We start from the raw sequence: 19,269 nt of genomic DNA on the forward strand, positions 1-19,269 counted from the left end.
ACGGTGTTTCCTATCTCTATAGTTTCTTTTCTGAGGCTTTCCCAAAGTCCCTTCCTCCTCATAATGGCAGATGTCGATTTTCTAAATCGTGTTCTGCCACCACTGATTTTTCGGAATGGCGTAGGCGTAATCACTTCTCGTGTTCTGTCCGGAATAATGTTTGGCCGGCGTAGTAGCAACCACACCGACATGGTTTCTTGTACACTCCAGGTGTTCCAAACCCCAGATCGTCCTTCACAGGCCTCATGAGACGTAGTATTTTTGCTGGGAGAATGAAAACTAGTGAAATGTTGTGTCTCTTCAGGAACCGGCTAATCTTTCTCCACACTGTACCACAGAAAACTGAAACCGCAAGTTCCTTGCTCTCTTTTTAGGTGGTGTTTCTCCTATCTCTCCCACCAGAAATAGCCGGTGAAACCTGGCGGGGACTGAAGCCAATTTCCCTGAACACTTTTCTGCCACCACTGATTTTTCGGAATGGCGTAGGCGTAAGCACTTCTCGTGTTCTTTCCGGAATAATGTTTGGCCGGCGTAGTAGCAACCACACTGACATGGTTTCTTGTACACTCCAGGTGTTCCAAACCCCAGATCGTCCTTCACAGGCCTCATGAGACGTAGTATTTTTGCTGGGAGAACGAAAACTAGTGAAATGTTGTCTCTCTTCAGGAACCGGCTAATCTTTCTCCACACTGTACCACAGAAAACTGAAACCGCAAGTTCCTTGCTCTCTTTTTAGGTGATGTTTCTCCTACCTCTCCCACCAGAAATAGCCGGTGAAACCTGGCGGGGACTGAAGCCAATTTCCCTGAACACTTTTCGGAGGTGACTTAGAGCTAGTGGGAGATTTTCAGCATCTGAGACGACTTTAGGACGGTGCACGAGGATGTTGTTAACTCCACATTTTTGTGGTGGATGGTGACGGCTGAGAGAATGGAGATACATATCCGATGCCCATTGGTTGTTCGGCGAACCAAGATGTCTAGGAAGGGCAATACACCACCTGTCTCTACTTCCATCGCAAGTCTAATGTGGTCGTGACTGCCGTTCAGGTGTTCTAAGAATTCTCCCCATTTTTCACGTCCATGGAGCCAAATGATAAAAGTAACGTCGACGCAGGGATAACAGCAACTTGGCTCAGCTGCAGCTGCGTCCAAACTAATCTCTTTAAATTTCTTCATACAAATGCTGGCTGGGACTTCCCATCGACACACTGTCCTACTCGTCGAAATACTGGCCACCACATAGAAGATACCACGATCTCAACGTGTCTTTATTCAATCCTACACCTGCACTTATCACGTGAGTCCCTGGTTTCATGAAAACTATATTTGGTTTAATTTCTCATCCCCTTTTTCTTTTTATTGCGACTATACTGTTATTAAATGAAAATACAAATGTTTGCTCTTGAAATTGTTCCCTTTCAACTGGAAGAACTATGAACTGAAATAGAAAAAAGTTTCCTGGTTTTCATAAGGCGTGGTTGGTCTTCTAGATTTGGTTACGTTACAGCCTAGAGGCACCAAACGTATTTTTCGTAGTTACCCTTGATAATTTGTCACAAAACTTCGGTAATTAAATATTTAGTCAGGATTACCCTATGAAAAAAAATTAATGTTAGCCACACAGAGTACTTTTGATTTAAATAAAAGTTACTTATTATCTTTTTAATACTGAACTGCCAAATGGCTGCGCGAGATCTTAAAATAGAAGGATTCCAGATTAGTATCTCACTCTAACTAACGCGCGGATCCCGATAAAATCTCCGAAGGTGTTCAAAGTTCATTCAGCGTATATTTTAAAATTAAAGTTCTACACTGGGTAACAAATTAAATCCACAGGGTTAGATCACTCGCAAATAATGGCGGAAGGGGTTTTAAAGTTCTGTCTTATTTACCTAGTGTAAACTGGCTTCCCACGGTCTCTGAACTTTTTCTAAGTTTTCGCTGCCAAAAACCCACCGAAGAAACAAGCTCCCAAGGTTAACACATCTAAATGTTTCGTACACTACCTAAATTAGACCTAACAGCTGCACGTACGGACTTTTCCAGTACATCCAGATGAACGTTCATCCAATATTGCTCTATGACCAAATAACAAGATCAGAATGGCTGCTGGCTACTTAAGCACTCACAATGCCTCTAGCCTAGCTACACCGCTTGCGTCTTCCAGTACATATTCACAAACTATTAATTTTACGACATGCAGATGCAAGATACATCATTTAGCATGTAAATTTGCTCTGCTTTACACTCTCTTCTCTGATTTTCTGTCAAGTTAATCAGTTTGTCCAATAACTGGTATTTTGTTTGTGTAAACGCTGCTTTAAGCTGTTCAGTTGAAAATAAAGAAATAAAACTGAATACATCAGAATCCATGTCTAGTTAACTATCCTGCCGCTACTTGCACCGTTTTATTAATTTGTTTGGTGAAAACACGTATTGAATGTACAGAATGCAAAACTGGGGCTATAACTTAAAATACATAATGTTTACAGAAGCTTCCTACCTGTTCCTCGTAAGGCTCTATGAGCCCTATCTCTGTAGAGTTAGTTAATGAAAGTCGAACAAGCCATTGTGGAGAAATTTATTTTACGGGCGTGGTTTAATTGATTGTAGATGCTTTTTCAAACACGCATTCGTCGTATTTTTCTGTTTGTAACTATATAACTGGCTTTTCTGTAACTACACTCCAGGAAATTGAAATACGAACACTGTGAATTCATTGTCCCAGGAAGGGGAAACTTTATTGACACATTCCTGGGGTCAGATACATCACATGATCACACTAACAGAACCACAGGCACATAGACACAGGCAACAGAGCATGCACAATGTCGGCACTAGTACAGTGTATATCCACCTTTCGCAGCAATGCAGGCTGCTATTCTCCCATGGAGACGATCGTAGAGATGCTGGATGTAGTCCTGTCGAACGGCTTGCCATGCCATTTCCACCTGGCGCCTCAGTTGGACCAGCGTTCGTGCTGGACGTGCAGACCGCGTGAGACGACGCTTCATCCAGTCCCAAACATGCTCAATGGAGGACAGATCCGGAGATCTTGCTGGCCAGGGTAGTTGACTTAGACCTTCTAGAGCACGTTGGGTGGCACGGGATACATGCGGACGTGCATTGTCCTGTTGGAACAGCAAGTTCCCTTGCCGGTCTAGGAATGGTAGAACGATGGGTTCGATGACGGTTTGGATGTACCGTGCACTATTCAGTGTCCCCTCGACGATCACCAGTGGTGTACGGCCAGTGTAGGAGATCGCTCTCCACACCATGATGCTGGGTGTTGGCCCTGTGTGCCTCGGTCGTATGCAGTCCTGATTGTGGCGCTCACCTGCACGGCGCCAAACACGCATACGACCATCATTGGCACCAAGGCAGAAGCGACTCTCATCGCTGAAGACGACACGTCTCCATTCGTCCCTCCATTCACGCCTGTCGCGACACCACTGGAGGCGGGCTGCACGATGTTGGGGCGTGAGCGGAAGACGGCCTAACGGTGTGCGGGACCGTAGCCCAGCTTCATGGAGACGGTTGCGAATGGTCCTCGCCGATACCCCAGGAGCAACAGTGTCCCTAATTTGCTGGGAAGTGGCGGTGCGGTCCTCTACGGCACTGCGTAGGATCCTACGGTCTTGACGTGCATCCGTGCGTCGCTGCGGTCCGGTCCCAGGTCGACGGGCACGTGCACCTTCCGCCGCCGACTGGCGACAACATCGATGTACTGTGGAGACCTCACGCCCCACGTGTTGAGCAATTCGGCGGTACGTCCACCCGGCCTCCCGCATGCCCACTATACGCCCTCGCTCAAAGTCCGTCAACTGCACATACGGTTCACGTCCACGCTGTCGCGGCATGCTACCAGTGTTAAAGACTGCGATGGAGCTCCGTATGCCACGGCAAACTGGCTGACACTGACGGCGGCGGTGCACAAATGCTGCGCAGCTAGCGCCATTCGACGGCCAACACCGCGGTTCCTGGTGTGTCCGCTGTGCCGTGCGTGTGATCATTGCTTGTACAGCCCTCTCGCAGTGTCCGGAGCAAGTATGGTGGGTCTGACACACAGGTGTCAAAGTGTTCTTTTTTCCATTTCCAGGAGTGTATTCTGTGTCAGTGTTTATTGAATTCTGGTAGCCCTTCCATTCTTTTTGCTAACGGCTGCCGCATCCTGGTTTTCCCAGAGCACTCGCCAGAGCATTATGTCGTAGATATGATGTGCTTTTACGGTGGTGAATATGAAAATGTAAACACCTCTTCAACACCGTATATACCCATCGTGTCTACGACAGAACGGAAAGAGCTTTTGTTCCTGAGCGAATTCTGACGACACGGAGGCACTTGGCAAGAACTGTAGGACACTTTCTATCAACTAAGTGATAAGATCGACAGCATCACCCACAGGAACATGCAGGTCGAACTCGAGCGCTGCTGTGAGCGACAGGAGAAAAAGTGTGCAAGATGCCGAAAGCAGCCTTCCAAGGCGATTTCCGACGTCTCACGCACTGTGGTCAACCTCGCTAAACAACAGTTGATCAAAGCGGAACAGTCTATCCTTCATAAACAAGGGAATTTCGCTATCATAACAAGAACTATACCTATGGTGGACATCATTACTAATAACGAAGTGGCCTTTCGTTGCGAAAGAGCTGAGGAAATAGGCACAGAATCAGTCAGGATACTGCACCGTGCAAAACAACCAGCCTACAACCTGGAGAAAGAAGAGGTACAAGTCATCAAGAGTCTTAAACTTGACTTTTAATGAATCAGCCAGGATACTGCACCGAGCAAAACCATCAGACTACAACCTGGAGAAAGAAGAGGTACAAGTCATCAAGAGTCTTAAACTTGTAATGAATCAGCCAGGATACTGCACTGAGCCAAACCATCAGCCTACAACCTGGAGAAAGAAGAGGTACAAGTCATCAAGAGTCTTAAACTTGACTTGTAATGAATCAGCCAGGATATGGCACCGAGCAAAACCACCAGCCTACAACCTGGAGAAAGAAGAGGTACAAGTCATCAAGAGTCTTAAACTTGACTTGTAATGAATCAGCCAGGATACTGCACCGAGCAAAACCAACAGCCTACAACCTGGAGAAAGAAGAGGTACAAGTCATCAAGAGTCTTAAAACTTGACTTGTAATGAATCAGCCAGGATACTGCACCGAGCAAAACCACCAGCCTACAACCTGGAGAAACAAGAGGTACAAGTCATCAAGAGTCCTAAACTTGACTTGTAATGAATCAGCCAGGATACTGCACCGAGCAAAACCATCAGCCTACAACCTGGAGAAAGATGAGGTACAAGTCATCAAAAGTCTTAAACTTGACTTGTAATGAATCAGCCAGGATACTGCACCGAGCAAAACCACCAGCCTACAACCTGGAGAAAGAAGAGGTACAAGTCATCAAGAGTCTTAAACTTGACTTGTAATGAATCAGCCAGGATACTGCACCGAGCAAAACCATCAGCCTACAACCTGGAGAAACATGAGGTACAAGTCATCAAAAGTCTTACACTTGACTTGTAATGAATCAGCCAGGATACTGCACCGAGCAAAACCACCAGCCTACAACCTGGAGAAAGAAGAGGTACAAGTCATCAAGAGTCTTAAAGTTGACTTGTAATGAATCAGCCAGGATACTGCACCGAGCAAAACCACCAGCCTACAACCTGGAGAAAGAAGAGGTACAAGTCATCAAGAGTCTTAAACTTGACTTGAGTATATTGATACGGCGTGCCAATAAAGGAAATGTGACAGTCTTAATAAATACCAAACAATAGAGCAGAAGATCCAGGTCCTGTTAGATGCGACGACGTACCGAAAACTAAGCGCAGATCCGATGCAGAGGATCAGAGGGAATACGAATCGATAGTCAAGGCGTCTTCTATCTTGGCGCACATACATAGCAACCTGCGCAACACAGAAGCCCTACCACCTCGGCTGTAAGGATTACCAAAGATAGATAAGATTAACGTTCCATTAAGACCGATTGTTAGCGCTCATCTCTCACCGACGTATAAGCTGGCATAACGCTAGACCTCTCTGCTCCAGTGGCACGTGGGGAAGACTGACACGTACATAAAGCACTCAGCACATTTCACTGAGAAGCTGAATACACTAAAACTATGACCCAACGACATCCTGGTCACTTTCGCGTTGCTTCTTTACTAAAGTGCCATTCAGTGACTCTCTGGAGCACATCGATTCCATTCTCCCGCGAAACCTCATCAAGCGCTCTTATCCATGACTCACCATCACCTGCTTAACGTGTAATGAAAAATTCTACGAACAACTTCAATGCGGCGCCACGGGTAGTCCCCTTAGTCCGGTGGTGACCATCTCCTTCATGGAACATTCCGATGCACAGACACCGGACTTGGCACCTCGTAAACCTAAGGTGCGGTACAGATACGTTGATGATACCTTCGTTGTGTGGAGCCATGGTGAGGAACAGCTCTGTTACTTCCTAAGAAACTTGAACAGCCTCCATGCCAACATAAAACAAAAAAAGTACAAACAGAGAACCAGCTACCCTTTCTACTTGTGCTGGTCACAAGAGATGGGTAGAACGTGGACACAGCGTGTATCGAGAAACTGAGACACACGCACCGATAACTGCACAAACTGTCAAATCACCACTCAAGCCAGAAAAGAGGCATGATTAATATGCTCGGAGCTCGAGCAAGACAAATTTGTGAGTCGCATCACCTGAGACGCGAGATGCAACACTTGTAAAGCGTTCTGAGAAGCAATGGGTACACCCAAAAGTTATATAAGAAGCGTAACAGAGTGAAACAGTCGGAGAAGTGAAACATCGGAAAAAGAAATGTCGTGTGCGGTCTTCCCGCTATACATTCCCAGGTTGACGTACAGAATCGGCCGGATATTGCGAAAATACGGCGTGAAGACTATTTTTAAAACGAAAATCCAGATCAAGGAAAGTCTCAGGTCGGGGAAGGAAAAAAGGGACCCATTTGCAATGTCGACAATATACCGCATGCCATGCACATGCGTGAAAGTTTATGTTGGAATAACGGGACGACCAACCGATACCAAGGTTCACAGAACATAAGCTACATTGCAGGTGGGGGCAGGTGGAGAAATCGGCTGTGGCAGAGCACGCACTGAGTGAGACCGACCGCATAGTAGAATTCACCGATAAGGAAGTTCAGGCTGCATGGAAGAGCTATCACACCGGCTTGTTCAGAGAAGCTATGGAAATACACAAACATGATGAAAAATTCAACCAGAAAGAAGTAGGCCTCAAGATGAACGGATCCTGGATTCCTGTGCAGCGGCGAACGACCATTGCAGGTAGCAAGAGGAGAAAGGCAGTAAATATTGACCAATGAAAAGCCCTTGGACGTTAGCTCACCAGGTACATATAATCTTTGGCCGGGATTTCGACTCCAGTCCACCACCAGCAATCTAGGGTGAAGCTTTGACAGTACCTGCCGCTTGTGCAGGGGAAACGTCAGAAAAATCGTCAATCAAACATCGGCCGAAAAAAAAGGACATTGGAATTATCCGAATGGAACGGAAATCAATAGATGTGGTGTTCACGTAGAGACAAACAACTCATTGCAATCGATGATTTATTCTAGAGAAAGACCTTCACAAATTGAGCAAGTCAATAAGGCGTTTGTCCAACTCTGGCACTTTGCAGTTACTGGGCTTGGCACGGATTGATAGATTTTCTGGAGGGAATTAGAGACAAATTCTGTTCAATTGGCGTGTTAGACCAACAGAATCCCGAGGTGGCTGGAGAGCACTGTTCATAATGCTCCAAATGTTCACAGTTTGGGAGAGATTCGACGACCTAGCTGGTGAAGGCAGGGTTTCGCAAGCACAAAAACAAGCAGTAGAAACTCTCGCCCTGTGCAGGCGGGCATTATCTTGGTGAAATGGAAGCCCAGGGTGGCTTTCCATTATGAGACACACGTATATAAGTGGACCACAATGCTAGATCCGGCAGTCAGTCGTTATTACCCATGACGCCGATTGTCTATTCGTCGAAATCGGGAACGTTTTACTCAAAATTAAGCGGCTTGTAAATTAACCAGGAGTGGCAACGAAAAGGAATCTTTGCAACGTCTACCTCTAATTGCCAAATCCGGATGAACATTCCGACCTCGTGAATTCCGGGAAAAAGGAAGATGGCCCTTGAGGGTGTAGCTCCGTAATTTGGCAACATGTTCCCAGACTATCATGGTTTACGATTTTACAGAAGCGACATATGTTATGAATGCAGACATGGAAATTTTGTCATTTGGGTAGCCTAGGAAGAGTATTATTTCTATGTAAATACGAGTAATTTCTCTAAACATGTCACCATCACTCCTGCCTCATAATGAAACTTGTTACTGACTGCAGCAAAGTTCGAACTTTAGCCTTCTCGCGACCCAACGCTCTGTGTCACATCCCTGAGTATCGGTGTTAGCTGCTCTCATACTCAGACTGAAACACTTCCAAAACATTGTAGATAAAATAATTTTGGATACTAGTACGCATCATACTGAAACAACTAATTTGGTGAAGTTTCTACCGACTTGCTGGGGTCCTCTTCAGTAACGGCCCTGATGGAGGCCGGAACATCTGCAATTTAGTTGTTTCAGTAGTTATAATGCGGCAGCCCATTACACAAAATTATTTTACTCGAGAAGACACTGACCGTGAAAGGCCTAAGAACTGTCCAAAAATATTATACACTATTAAGACTTCCACAAAAAATTGGATTTACAGTAACTGAAATAATAATTATTATGGCTGGCGTTTTGATCACAAAGCTACAATACCTGCCGAGTTACAAGTTTCAGACCAGAGAGCAGTGAATGCTTACGAAATAAATGCCTGTAGGGAAAATTCTCACATGTATTACTAACAGATCCTACTGCAGTATTTGTACCAATAACACGAGGTGACTGGCGAGCTGCACTTTAACACCTGTCACAACGGAACAGTGTGACTAGAGACAGGTACCGTGCGCCTGTGCTTCCCAGCGGTGATGCAATATAAAATAGTTCTTCAAAACTATAAAATGTTGTGGCTTATTTTACTATCTTCAATACTACCCAGGTGGTGTTTAGAGTGGTTTGATGATGTCCTACCTTACGCTAATCTCCCTATTCCTAATTGACTAATACACCAAATATCCTCTATAATAAATGTCTGTAAATTATATATATATACAGGGTGAGTCACGTAACATTACCGCTGGATATATTTCGTAAACCACATCAAATACTGACGAATCGTTTCCACAGACCGAACGTGAGGAGAGGGGCTAGTGTAATTGGTTAATACAAACCATTAAAAAAATGCACGGAAGTATGTTTTTTAACACAAGGCTACGTTTTTTAAAAAATGTAATCCCGTTAGTTTTGTTAGCACATCTGAACATATAAACAAATACGTAATCAGTGCCGTTTGTTGCATTGTAAAATGTTAATTACATCCGGAGATATTGTAACCTAAAATTGACGCTTGAGTACAACTCCTCCACTGTTCGATCGTGTGTATCGGAGAGCACCGAATTACGTAGGGACCCAAAGGGAACGGTGATGGACCTCAGGTACAGAAGAGACCGGAACAGCACATTACGTCCACATGCTAACACCTTTTTATTGGTCTTTTTCACTGACGCACATTTACATTACCATGAGGGGTGAGGTACACGTTCGACGGGCGTTTCATAGGACGTGGAGGACGCATAAATTGGCCATCACCTTCTCCTGATCTTACACCTCTGGACTTCTTTCTGTGGGGTACGTTACAGGAGAATGTGTACCGTGATGTGCCTACAACCCCAGAGGATATGAAACAACGTATTGTGGCAGCCTGCAGCGACATTACACCAAATGTACTGCGGTGTGTACGACATTCATTACGCCAGAGATTACAATTGTGTGCAGCAAATGATGGCCACCACATTGAAGAACTATTGGCCTGACATGTCGGAACACACTCTATTCCACTCCGTAATTGAAAACGAAAACCACATGTGTACGTGTACCTCACCCCTCATGGTAATGTACACATGTGTCAGTGAAAAAGACCAATAAAAAGGTGTTAGCATGTGGACGTAATGTGCTGTTCCAGTCTCTTCTGTACCCAAGGTCCATCACCGTTTCCTTTAGGTCCCTACGTAATTCGGTGCTCTCCTATACACACGATCGAAGAGTGTGGGAGTGGTACTCAAGCGTCAACTTTATGTTACAATATCTCCGGATGTAATTAACATTTTACAATGAAACAAACGGCACTGATTACGTATTTGTTTATATGTTCAGCTGTGCTAACAAAACTAACGGAGTTCCATTTAAAAAAAACGTAGGTTTGTGTTAAAAAACATACTTCCGTGCATTTTTTTATGGTTTGTATAAACCAATTACACTGGTCTGTGGAATCGATTCGTCAGTATTTCATGTGGTTTACGAAATATATCCATCGGTAATGTTAGGTGACTCACCCTGTATATATATATGTTCTGAATTGAAAGGGCATACGAATTTCTCTCTCTTTTGTTGTTTGAATCTGCAAGACAATAAAGAGGAAAGTTGGGCCAGAAACACCGTCAATATGTTAAGAAGTGACCATGTAATTCGTCTGAAATAATTATAGGAAATCAGGAAAATCTATCACATAGTTGCACCAGATCATTTGAAGATGACTACTTCGAAGTCGTAAACATAAAGCCACAGTCCTCTACAAGCGCTTATCAAGATATACAATACTAGCTGAGGCATTAGGTTGTAGAGAAACCAGATAATGATCCAGATCTGATATTGCCCCGACCTCTACTGGAAAACAGCGAACCATCACAGAAATGAATGATTGCTCCTGTGATGAGACCATGGAGGACTGTTGGTTGTGTTGCAGGTGCCGGCCGCGCGTACCCCGCGATGGTGTTCGCGGCGCTGCTGCTGTCTGCGACCAGCAGGTAGCAGTGACGTCACTGAACAGAAGAATGTCGACGGTCGTCGCTTCCTTCAGTGCGGTGGCGAACCCGCTACCCGCGTTGTGTGCGAGCACATGCTACAACTGTGTTTTAGAAGGACCTCCTATTTACATTGCAGCAGACGTAACAGTTTACCGTGTTCGCTACGTACCAGCTGCACTGACTTTGTCAGTGACGAGACGTTTCGCAGGTCTTTCGTATTTTTGATATATACATGTTGTCAGACGTTTATCTTTCATACGACTGCTTTGTACGTGGCGTTGCAGTATTATTGACGAGTTTTCGTTTGAGGAAATTAAACTGTAATTCAGAATACCAATCGCATCTCAATGTTACTGACGATCCTCTGTAAATAACTGTAAATGTAATTGTAGTCTTTGTTATTTATACTGTTGTGCAAAATACATATCGAATGTTCTCAGAACCTGAGTAAGGAATACTTGTATACAACTGTGTTATAACATAGACATCAGCCTCCTCTTTAATAGGTGACGTCTTAAAATCATTATATTTATTTTAAAATATGTAGATAAATTTAATGGTAGTGAAACTACATCTGTTCATATAAGCAAAAGCTTTGCCATCAGTGTTGCTGTCTTGCGAACACTGAAGCACAATATTACCTCCTACGTACAAAGCAGTCTCAACAGTCAATCAGTATTCCAATTGTGAAACGCAGCTATACAGTTATCATTTAAGCAGCATATATGTGAGTGGTAATTGATCACGACAATTGTTTGTACTTAGTTTATTTAATTAGTTTGGTCTGTTCAGCTGGTTGTGTCTTCTTCTGCAGTGGTGAAATGTTTTCCTTTTTCGATCCATAGTAAATACGGTAGCTAAATATTGTCACATCACAATACATAGTCTTGTTATTTTCAGAAAATCCTGCACTGAGCAGTATTTTATAGGATATGTCAGTTTGAAATCAATTCGAGGGACGATTTATTGCCGAGAGCACCTATTAAATTCGTAACAGAGGAGCACTCTCCGAAACTAAACATTCGTATAGTTAATTGTATATTATCAAGACAACTAAGTTGGTATCCTAGGTTCACTGTAACCTTCGAACATCCTTCTTGATACGGTGTAGATTCAAACACGACTTGCTTTAGATATATGGTCTTCGAGATATATGGTCTTTGCTCTATTTGATGGTAATCGAGTCATCATTTTAAAAATGAGATTTAGCTTAACTGCTGTCAGGCAGAATCATTATTTTCTATCTGATGTTAATACTACTACTTCAGCTCACTGCACGTTAGTACGGACAGCTTCTGACGTATTTTAGCGTCCTTACAGTCTATCTCGAGGATTATTTGCAAGATAATATGGTGAGTAAATTATGATACTGTCTTATAAGACGTCGTTAATAGGCCAAGAAAAGTATTTTTCTTTTTGCGTAAAATACGTTTTTGGGCCACAACACGTCAAAGCTACAGGTATCTGACATTAATTATACATCAGTTCCATCATTCTGGGTACCGGTATATTCCTTTACATTAGAAGTACATTATTTCCCATTTCAACTAAATATGCAGTTGGACGTTTCACACGTAGTCTACATGTCAGATACTGAGATGGTGACTATCAGCAATTTCAAAAGTGTCGAAACTCGCGTGTGTTTGAAGCAAATAGAATGTCTTACCTAACGCCTTCAGACATCTTAAGGTGTGACAAAGAGAAGTGCAGTATCTACTTCTGTGTAGTTTGTGAGCTGTAAGAGTAGACGATCTTAATACATCGAAGGAAAAAATTAAATGACTAAATATGAGAGATCAGCATGAAATAACTATACTGTCCACTGAATTTTCTCTCACTGTGTCGTAAATTCCAACGGAGTTTAAACCACCTCCAGATCCCTGAAAAAGATTACTTTTACTTAATATAAAGTTACAGGAAATTAAAATATTCCATTGGATAGCTTACCATTGATCTGTTATCAATATATCATCTGGAATTATTTTATTCAATTTTCATTGAAGTCTGTCGTCACGTAGATGATATTGCACCATATCTTTTGGTATAGAAACATACCTTTAGTTAATTGAGCAATGATTTTCAACCCGAGTATAGAGAAGGAAACTAAGGTAATTCTTGTGTTTGCTCGTAAGCCATGCCGCATGCCCATCTCATCACTGTTCGAACCACAACCAGCTGGCCGAAGCGCGAAAGAAACTGGGAACAAATTTGCTTTTGTAAATCTGCTAACCCCTTCTCCTTAATTTTTGTATCTCTTATATGGATGACTGTAAATACTTTTCATGTGTTGAGATTTTGAAATAAAGTGTTATGTATGAAAACTCTAACTGCCTTGAAGCAGTCAGTGAATTCTCAGGATATACGCTGACTGGTTAGTACATAAAGCAGTACCTTTTCACTGAAAAATTGTGCAAGTGTAGCTCACATGATTTTCAGTACGAAAGAGATCAAAAAATGCCCGGACCATGTAGGGATTATTTGTGGTGAAAATTCGACCAGGAAATGTTGAGTTCTGTCAATTTAAGCAACTAAATGCTGAAACGATTTAGTCTTTGATAGTGACAGTCGATTTAAGAGAAGGCCACGTCGGACATTTGTGTTGCTTTTCATTGTATCTTCCAAAAGTTAACGTGTGGGGCATGACGTCTGATGCCCAGGAGCCGTCGGACATGGAAGGCTAAGACCTAACCCCAATTCTTTTTAAACTCTCGTGACTCTGTAATCCTGAAGAGGATATTAAATACTGCATGACCAACTACACTCTACAGTACGCCGTTTGCAGAAGAGAAGCTCAATAACAGAAGACCTAAGGAGACATCATCAGGAGCAGATGATTCAGGTTAGTCTACAATTCTTGTTCCATGTGTGGATAAAAATCATATGTCAAGATCGCTAATTTTCTATATTTGTTACAAGTTTCGCCTCATTGATGAGCCATTTTCAGCTCTAAATTACGGAAAATTGCATATAAAAAGTGAACGGTAATAAATACATTCACTATTTGAATTTCCATTACATCAATGTAAATTGTTGTTGAGTATGTCACAATTATTACAGATCGTCGTACTCTTAGAGCTAGGTCGCCATAGTCAAATACAGTAATCATATAGGCATAACGGGGAAAATATGAAAACGTGGCACAATGAAAACATTCAAAAATATATGGTGAGTAATATGAAATACCTTACCCAAAATTAAAAATCTTAATTTACAACGTTAATCGCTAATCAAATACTGTTACGGTGTCCATATTGCCACATATGTATACCAACGATCGACAGCAATGACAGCTGCCTCACCCATGAGTGGACATGAAAGAGATACCACCTCTAGCATTATAACAGGATATGGAAGTGTCTGAGACAGCTGTCAGCCAATTGGCTGAGGTATGACGTCATGGCTACACGAAAACACTGACTGCCAGATGGCGCTATCATCCAACTAATTTAATACATGCGTGACTAATAAGACATTTACATTACATAAATGACAGAAATTATATTCATATCAATACATTTGTAGTAAATAGCCACTAAGTATATCTGTTGGTTAAATAGTAAAAAAATAAAAAACAGGTAGCACTGAAAGTCAGGGAATTATGGGCAAAGGCACTACCAGGCCTTGTGGCCTGATCAAATAAAATAAAACGCTAATATTGAATATTAGGACGAAAGAGGTGCCAGATATAACGGGCTCGATCAATGGCTGTGTTAAGCAACCAGTATAGCGGGTGTTCAAAAGGTATGGAATTCTTCCGGAGGTGGTAGTATTAACCGAAGGAAGAAAAATAAGTCCAATAAACATGGGTCTGGAAATATATACTTACAAAGGTAAACAGTGTTTATAAGAATGGCTGTGCGACGCTCGGTTCCCGATGTTAGCACAGTCGTTGCACTGGAGCTCCACCAAATGTGTCGCCAGGGTGTTGTGATGTATTACTCACAGTACTCTGCAGTCGTTGTGTAGTTCGAGTCGTCTTGTAGGCTGTGTTAGTTTTCGTCCTGTTTATATGGCTTATTGTATAGTGTTTGACACAAGGGTACGTATCATGGTGTTTTACCTTCATCCAAAGGGGTTCTCAGCTATGCGCTTACAGTTATTTCCGATGATTGTACATTTTCTTTCTTCCTCTATTTATTAGAAATGGAAGCCTACTACTCGACAAATGAAATGGGGGATATTTTATTCTGCTATGGTTTAACAAATGGACGTAGCCCACTAGCCCGTGTCCTCTACACTGGAAACTATCGACAGCGCAGAGTGCTCTCTGATAAGCTGTTCGGCAGACATTTCCAGCGTCTGAGAGACGCAGGTGGCGGTGCAGATTGCTAGCGGAAGGCGCCGCACAGTGCGTACGCCTGCATGGAGGAGCGTGTGCTACTTTCGTTGGCAGGAACCCCTGGGACCTGTGTGCGGCGATGGGCAGCAGCAGAAGGAGTGTCTCACTCTCTTATCTGGGAGAGTTGGGAGGAGGGAAAGGGTACCTCACGAACAAGTGCTGTACCTATATCAAATACAGTACGTTCAGGGCCTAAGGCCACAGTATCGTCATGGAAGACGGCGGTTCTGTCAATGGTTATTCCAGAAGAGTGACGCGGATCCATTGTTCACATCGAAGACCTTATTTGCCAATAAGGTAGGGTTCACAACAGATGTCGTGTATTTCCATAACCAGTATGCATGGGCAGACGCAACTCCCAAAGCCATTCAGGAAAGAGGGCATCAACACCGATTCTCATTCAACCTACGGGCAGGCGTACTTGGCTATAGATTAATAGGGACATACGTGCTACCACGAAGGTTAACTGGAGCGCATTATCTGTACTTCCTCGTAGTACCTACATTGTTGGAGGCTGTGCTATTGCAGCAACGAATACAGACGTGGTTCATGCGTGATGGCGCAGTACCACACGTTCTTCAGAATGATGTACGCGATCATCTGACGCAGACATTTCAGGACCTCTTTATTGGTCGGTGTAGGGGAGGGGGGGGGGCCGTACACCTTGTGGCCTGATCGTTCCCTTGACGTTTGGTAATGAGGACACTTGATGGAACTGGTCTACAACACGACAATCAACAATGTGCTGACACTACGGGGTCACGTCTTCAATGTGTGCCATAAGGACAATAGTCACCATATTTACTTCAAATACTGAGTCATTCATATATGGACGCCACGTCACACTGTAAACAAGTGTTTATCTCAGAAAGTATGCATTTCCAGACCCATAGTTATTGGACTTATTTTTCTTATTTCGCTGAGTACTACCATCTCCGAAAGTATTCGACACTTTCTTAGACACCCTGTGCATGTGGCTAACCAACAGTAGCACAGTTAGTCATTAAGTGTCACAGAAGATTAAATATAATATTGAAAGCAAGAATTTTTGTCAAAGTGACCTTATACTTAGCTATTTGTTGTAGAATATGTCGTCAATTGCTGACACGTCCAATACATTTCAAAACAGAATAAGCCTATGAATAATGAGCAATTCTCCAGTATATTCCGTAATATGTTCGTGAAGTCAATCACATTCGAAGACCGAAATCCGAACGCCATAAAATAGATACACAATACCCATCCAGCTTAAGGTCTTGCTGTTTCGTTCATTGCCAATGTCAAAGAATAATAATACCTGTTATGCTAATCGTTGTCTCCGGAGTAGTCACATTCTGGAGCATTACGCCATCAACAAATACCCCGCAGAAGCACTCAGGTCTGTGGTGATATGTCAAAGAAATATGACGAATCTGTCTCTCTCTCTCCGTGTATCTGTATCTCTCTCCTTCCATCTAGAGGCGCATTCAAAGTCGCTGTAGGCAGTGGCCATAATGTTTTGCCCCACCAATGTAAGCACGTTAGTGTACCCCACCAGAAAAAGAGAGAGAGATCAGAAAGAGAGATAGACATACACAGGAAATTTCGAACTCTTTGCATCAACCATCAAGGTATGAGAGATCACCTCATGGGGAATTACTTCTGTTACGGACAAAATGTCTGCTAACACTTCCTAGTGACACTAGGCGTCCTTCTGTACTGGTTCAGTGCATGAGAGGTGGAAAGGAGAATCAGTCTGCTGCATGTGTGTACAATGTGTGTTGATTATAAACCCGTCATCTGCTCTATGTCAAAAGGGATGGCCTGAGGAAATTAAAGTTCCTAATTATTTTCTAAAATATCTTTCCCTGCTTACAATCAATCGTTGTTTGCTCCATCTAGTTGAAACCCAAATTACTAGAGTATGTGGTACGTAACGTAACTGGTTAATAGATACTGCAAGGTCGAGAAAATCTCGTTCCCCTATGGTCCCAGGGCCAATGAATATAAAAGAACTTGCAACGTCCTTAGTGGGGGGAGGGGGGGTCAACGCACACTTTATTTATTGTAAATAAAGCTGTTTCCCATGATGTGATATGTCACTCGTGAAGTTAGATGCGAAGCGAAGCCGTTCAAATAATCGATATAGGGGTTTAGAGGCGACTTAATACATAAAGTTCCTCATAAAGAACCCTTCTCCAGAAATAGACCATTCGGATATAAAATAAATTTGAAGATTACTGTCACATATCCCGCCTCACGCTATACACAGAGACTGCGGTCCTCCATAGAAGCGCTGGGTAATTTGAAGAAGTTGTGATAGTATGCTAACGTTCCAGCCCTGTACTTCGAAAATTATCAGACTTTTCTCTCAATACAAAAATTATTTTTTATTTGGTTTGATAACTCGTATCAGCAACCTTAAGAGCAAATATCTCTGACTGACATTTGTTTTATAAAAGTATTCTTGATTCGTTTCAAGTTTACTGTAACATGCGAATATTATCCTGTTAATGGTTCAAATACTCCTTATGTGCCACCTTGTCAATCAAATACTGTATGTGCATTTGTATGCAAAGCTTTAATAATTTACACTAAAATTAATGAAATCGCGTAATTGTCACTTAGATTACAGGTCCAGAACTTCACAGATTGAGCAAGTCAGTAAGGCATTGGTTCACCTTTGGCCCTTATGCAAGCAGTTATTCGGCTTGACATTGGTTGATAGGGTCGTAATAAGCGATATCGTGTCAAAGTATATCCGATTGGCGCTTTAGATCGTCAAACTCCGACTCTCTGCCCTTTATGTGTCCACTTTTCTCAATTGGGGAGAGATCCGGCGAACTTGTTGGCCAAGGCAGCGTTTCGTAAGCACGAGTACAAGAATTAGAAACTATTGCAGTGTGCGAACGGGCATTATCTTGCTGAAATGTAAGCCTAGGACGCCTTGCCATGAAGGGGAACAAAATGGGGCGTAGAATATCGTCGACGTACCGATGTGCTGTAATGCTGCGGCAGAAGGCAACCTAAGGTGTCCTGCGATGAAGTGAAATGGAACATTGTTTGTCCTGTTGCTTTAAAATCCAAGCTTTACCAGCAAGATCGTCGGATTTCTTCCCAAGTGAGAGGGTTTGCAGCAATATGGGCAGTGCCCTCAATTCAGCTTGTGATTTTGAAAGTCTGCCCCATCCGCGGTCTATGGTAGCGTTTCGATTCGTAACCAAACGTCCTCGGTCCCCGATGAAAGCCCTCTGCCGCTTAAATTTTGAATAAACTTCATCAGCATTGGTTGCCGACAACTTACACTATAAGAAATCAGCCCCGATCTGCCAACGGCTTTGCCGAAGAGAGAAGACGAGCGAACAGATTTTCAGGGAACTCTCTTGCCCTCGGAGTGAGATACTGCCCCTAAAGGTGGAGAAGTGGCAACAAAAGAACTATTCGGGTTGGTGTGTAGAGTGTATGAGTCGCGGGATGTACCATTTGACATTCCGAAAAATATCATCCACACAATTCCGAAGATTGCATGAGAATTATCGCACAATCAGCTTAGCAGCTCAAGCATCGTAGTTTCTGACAAGAATAATACACAGAGGAATGGAAAAGAAAATTGAGGATGGGTTTCATGACGATTAAATTGGTCTTAGGGGAGGTAAAGGCACCAGAGAGTCAGTTCTGACGTTCCGTTTGCTAATGGAAGGAAGACTCAAGAAAATCGAGACACGAACATAGAATTTACGCGACGTGGAAAAAGCGCTCGGCAATGTGAGATGGGGCACGATGTTCGAAACTCTGAGCAAAATCGGGATAAGCTATAGGGAAAGGCGGGTAATATATAACATGTACAAGAACCAAGCGGGAATAATAGGAGTAGAAGACGGAGAACGAAGTGTTTGACTTAAAGAGGGTGTAAGAATGGATGTAGTCTTTCGCCCCTATTGTTCAATATGTACATCGTAAAAGCAATTATGAAATAAAGGAAGGGTTCAACAGTGGAATTAA

At 43.0% G+C, this 19,269-nt stretch overlaps 1 protein-coding gene across 1 annotated transcript in view; it reads left to right on the forward strand.

Annotated features, from left to right (window-relative positions):
* LOC126191119 (uncharacterized) overlaps positions 1–12,703 on the forward strand; it is an 885,930-nt gene extending 873,227 nt beyond the window's left edge. Inside the window, exon 6 of the mRNA XM_049931861.1 lies at positions 10,889–12,703. Coding sequence (XP_049787818.1) covers positions 10,889–10,953 — 65 coding nt within the window. The 3' untranslated portion in view covers positions 10,954–12,703. The remainder of the gene's footprint in view (positions 1–10,888) is intronic.
* The last annotated feature ends 6,566 nt before the right edge of the window (positions 12,704–19,269 follow it).

Source organism: Schistocerca cancellata, chromosome 6 (assembly GCF_023864275.1).
Source record: "Schistocerca cancellata isolate TAMUIC-IGC-003103 chromosome 6, iqSchCanc2.1, whole genome shotgun sequence".
NCBI classification, from domain to species: domain Eukaryota; kingdom Metazoa; phylum Arthropoda; class Insecta; order Orthoptera; family Acrididae; genus Schistocerca; species Schistocerca cancellata.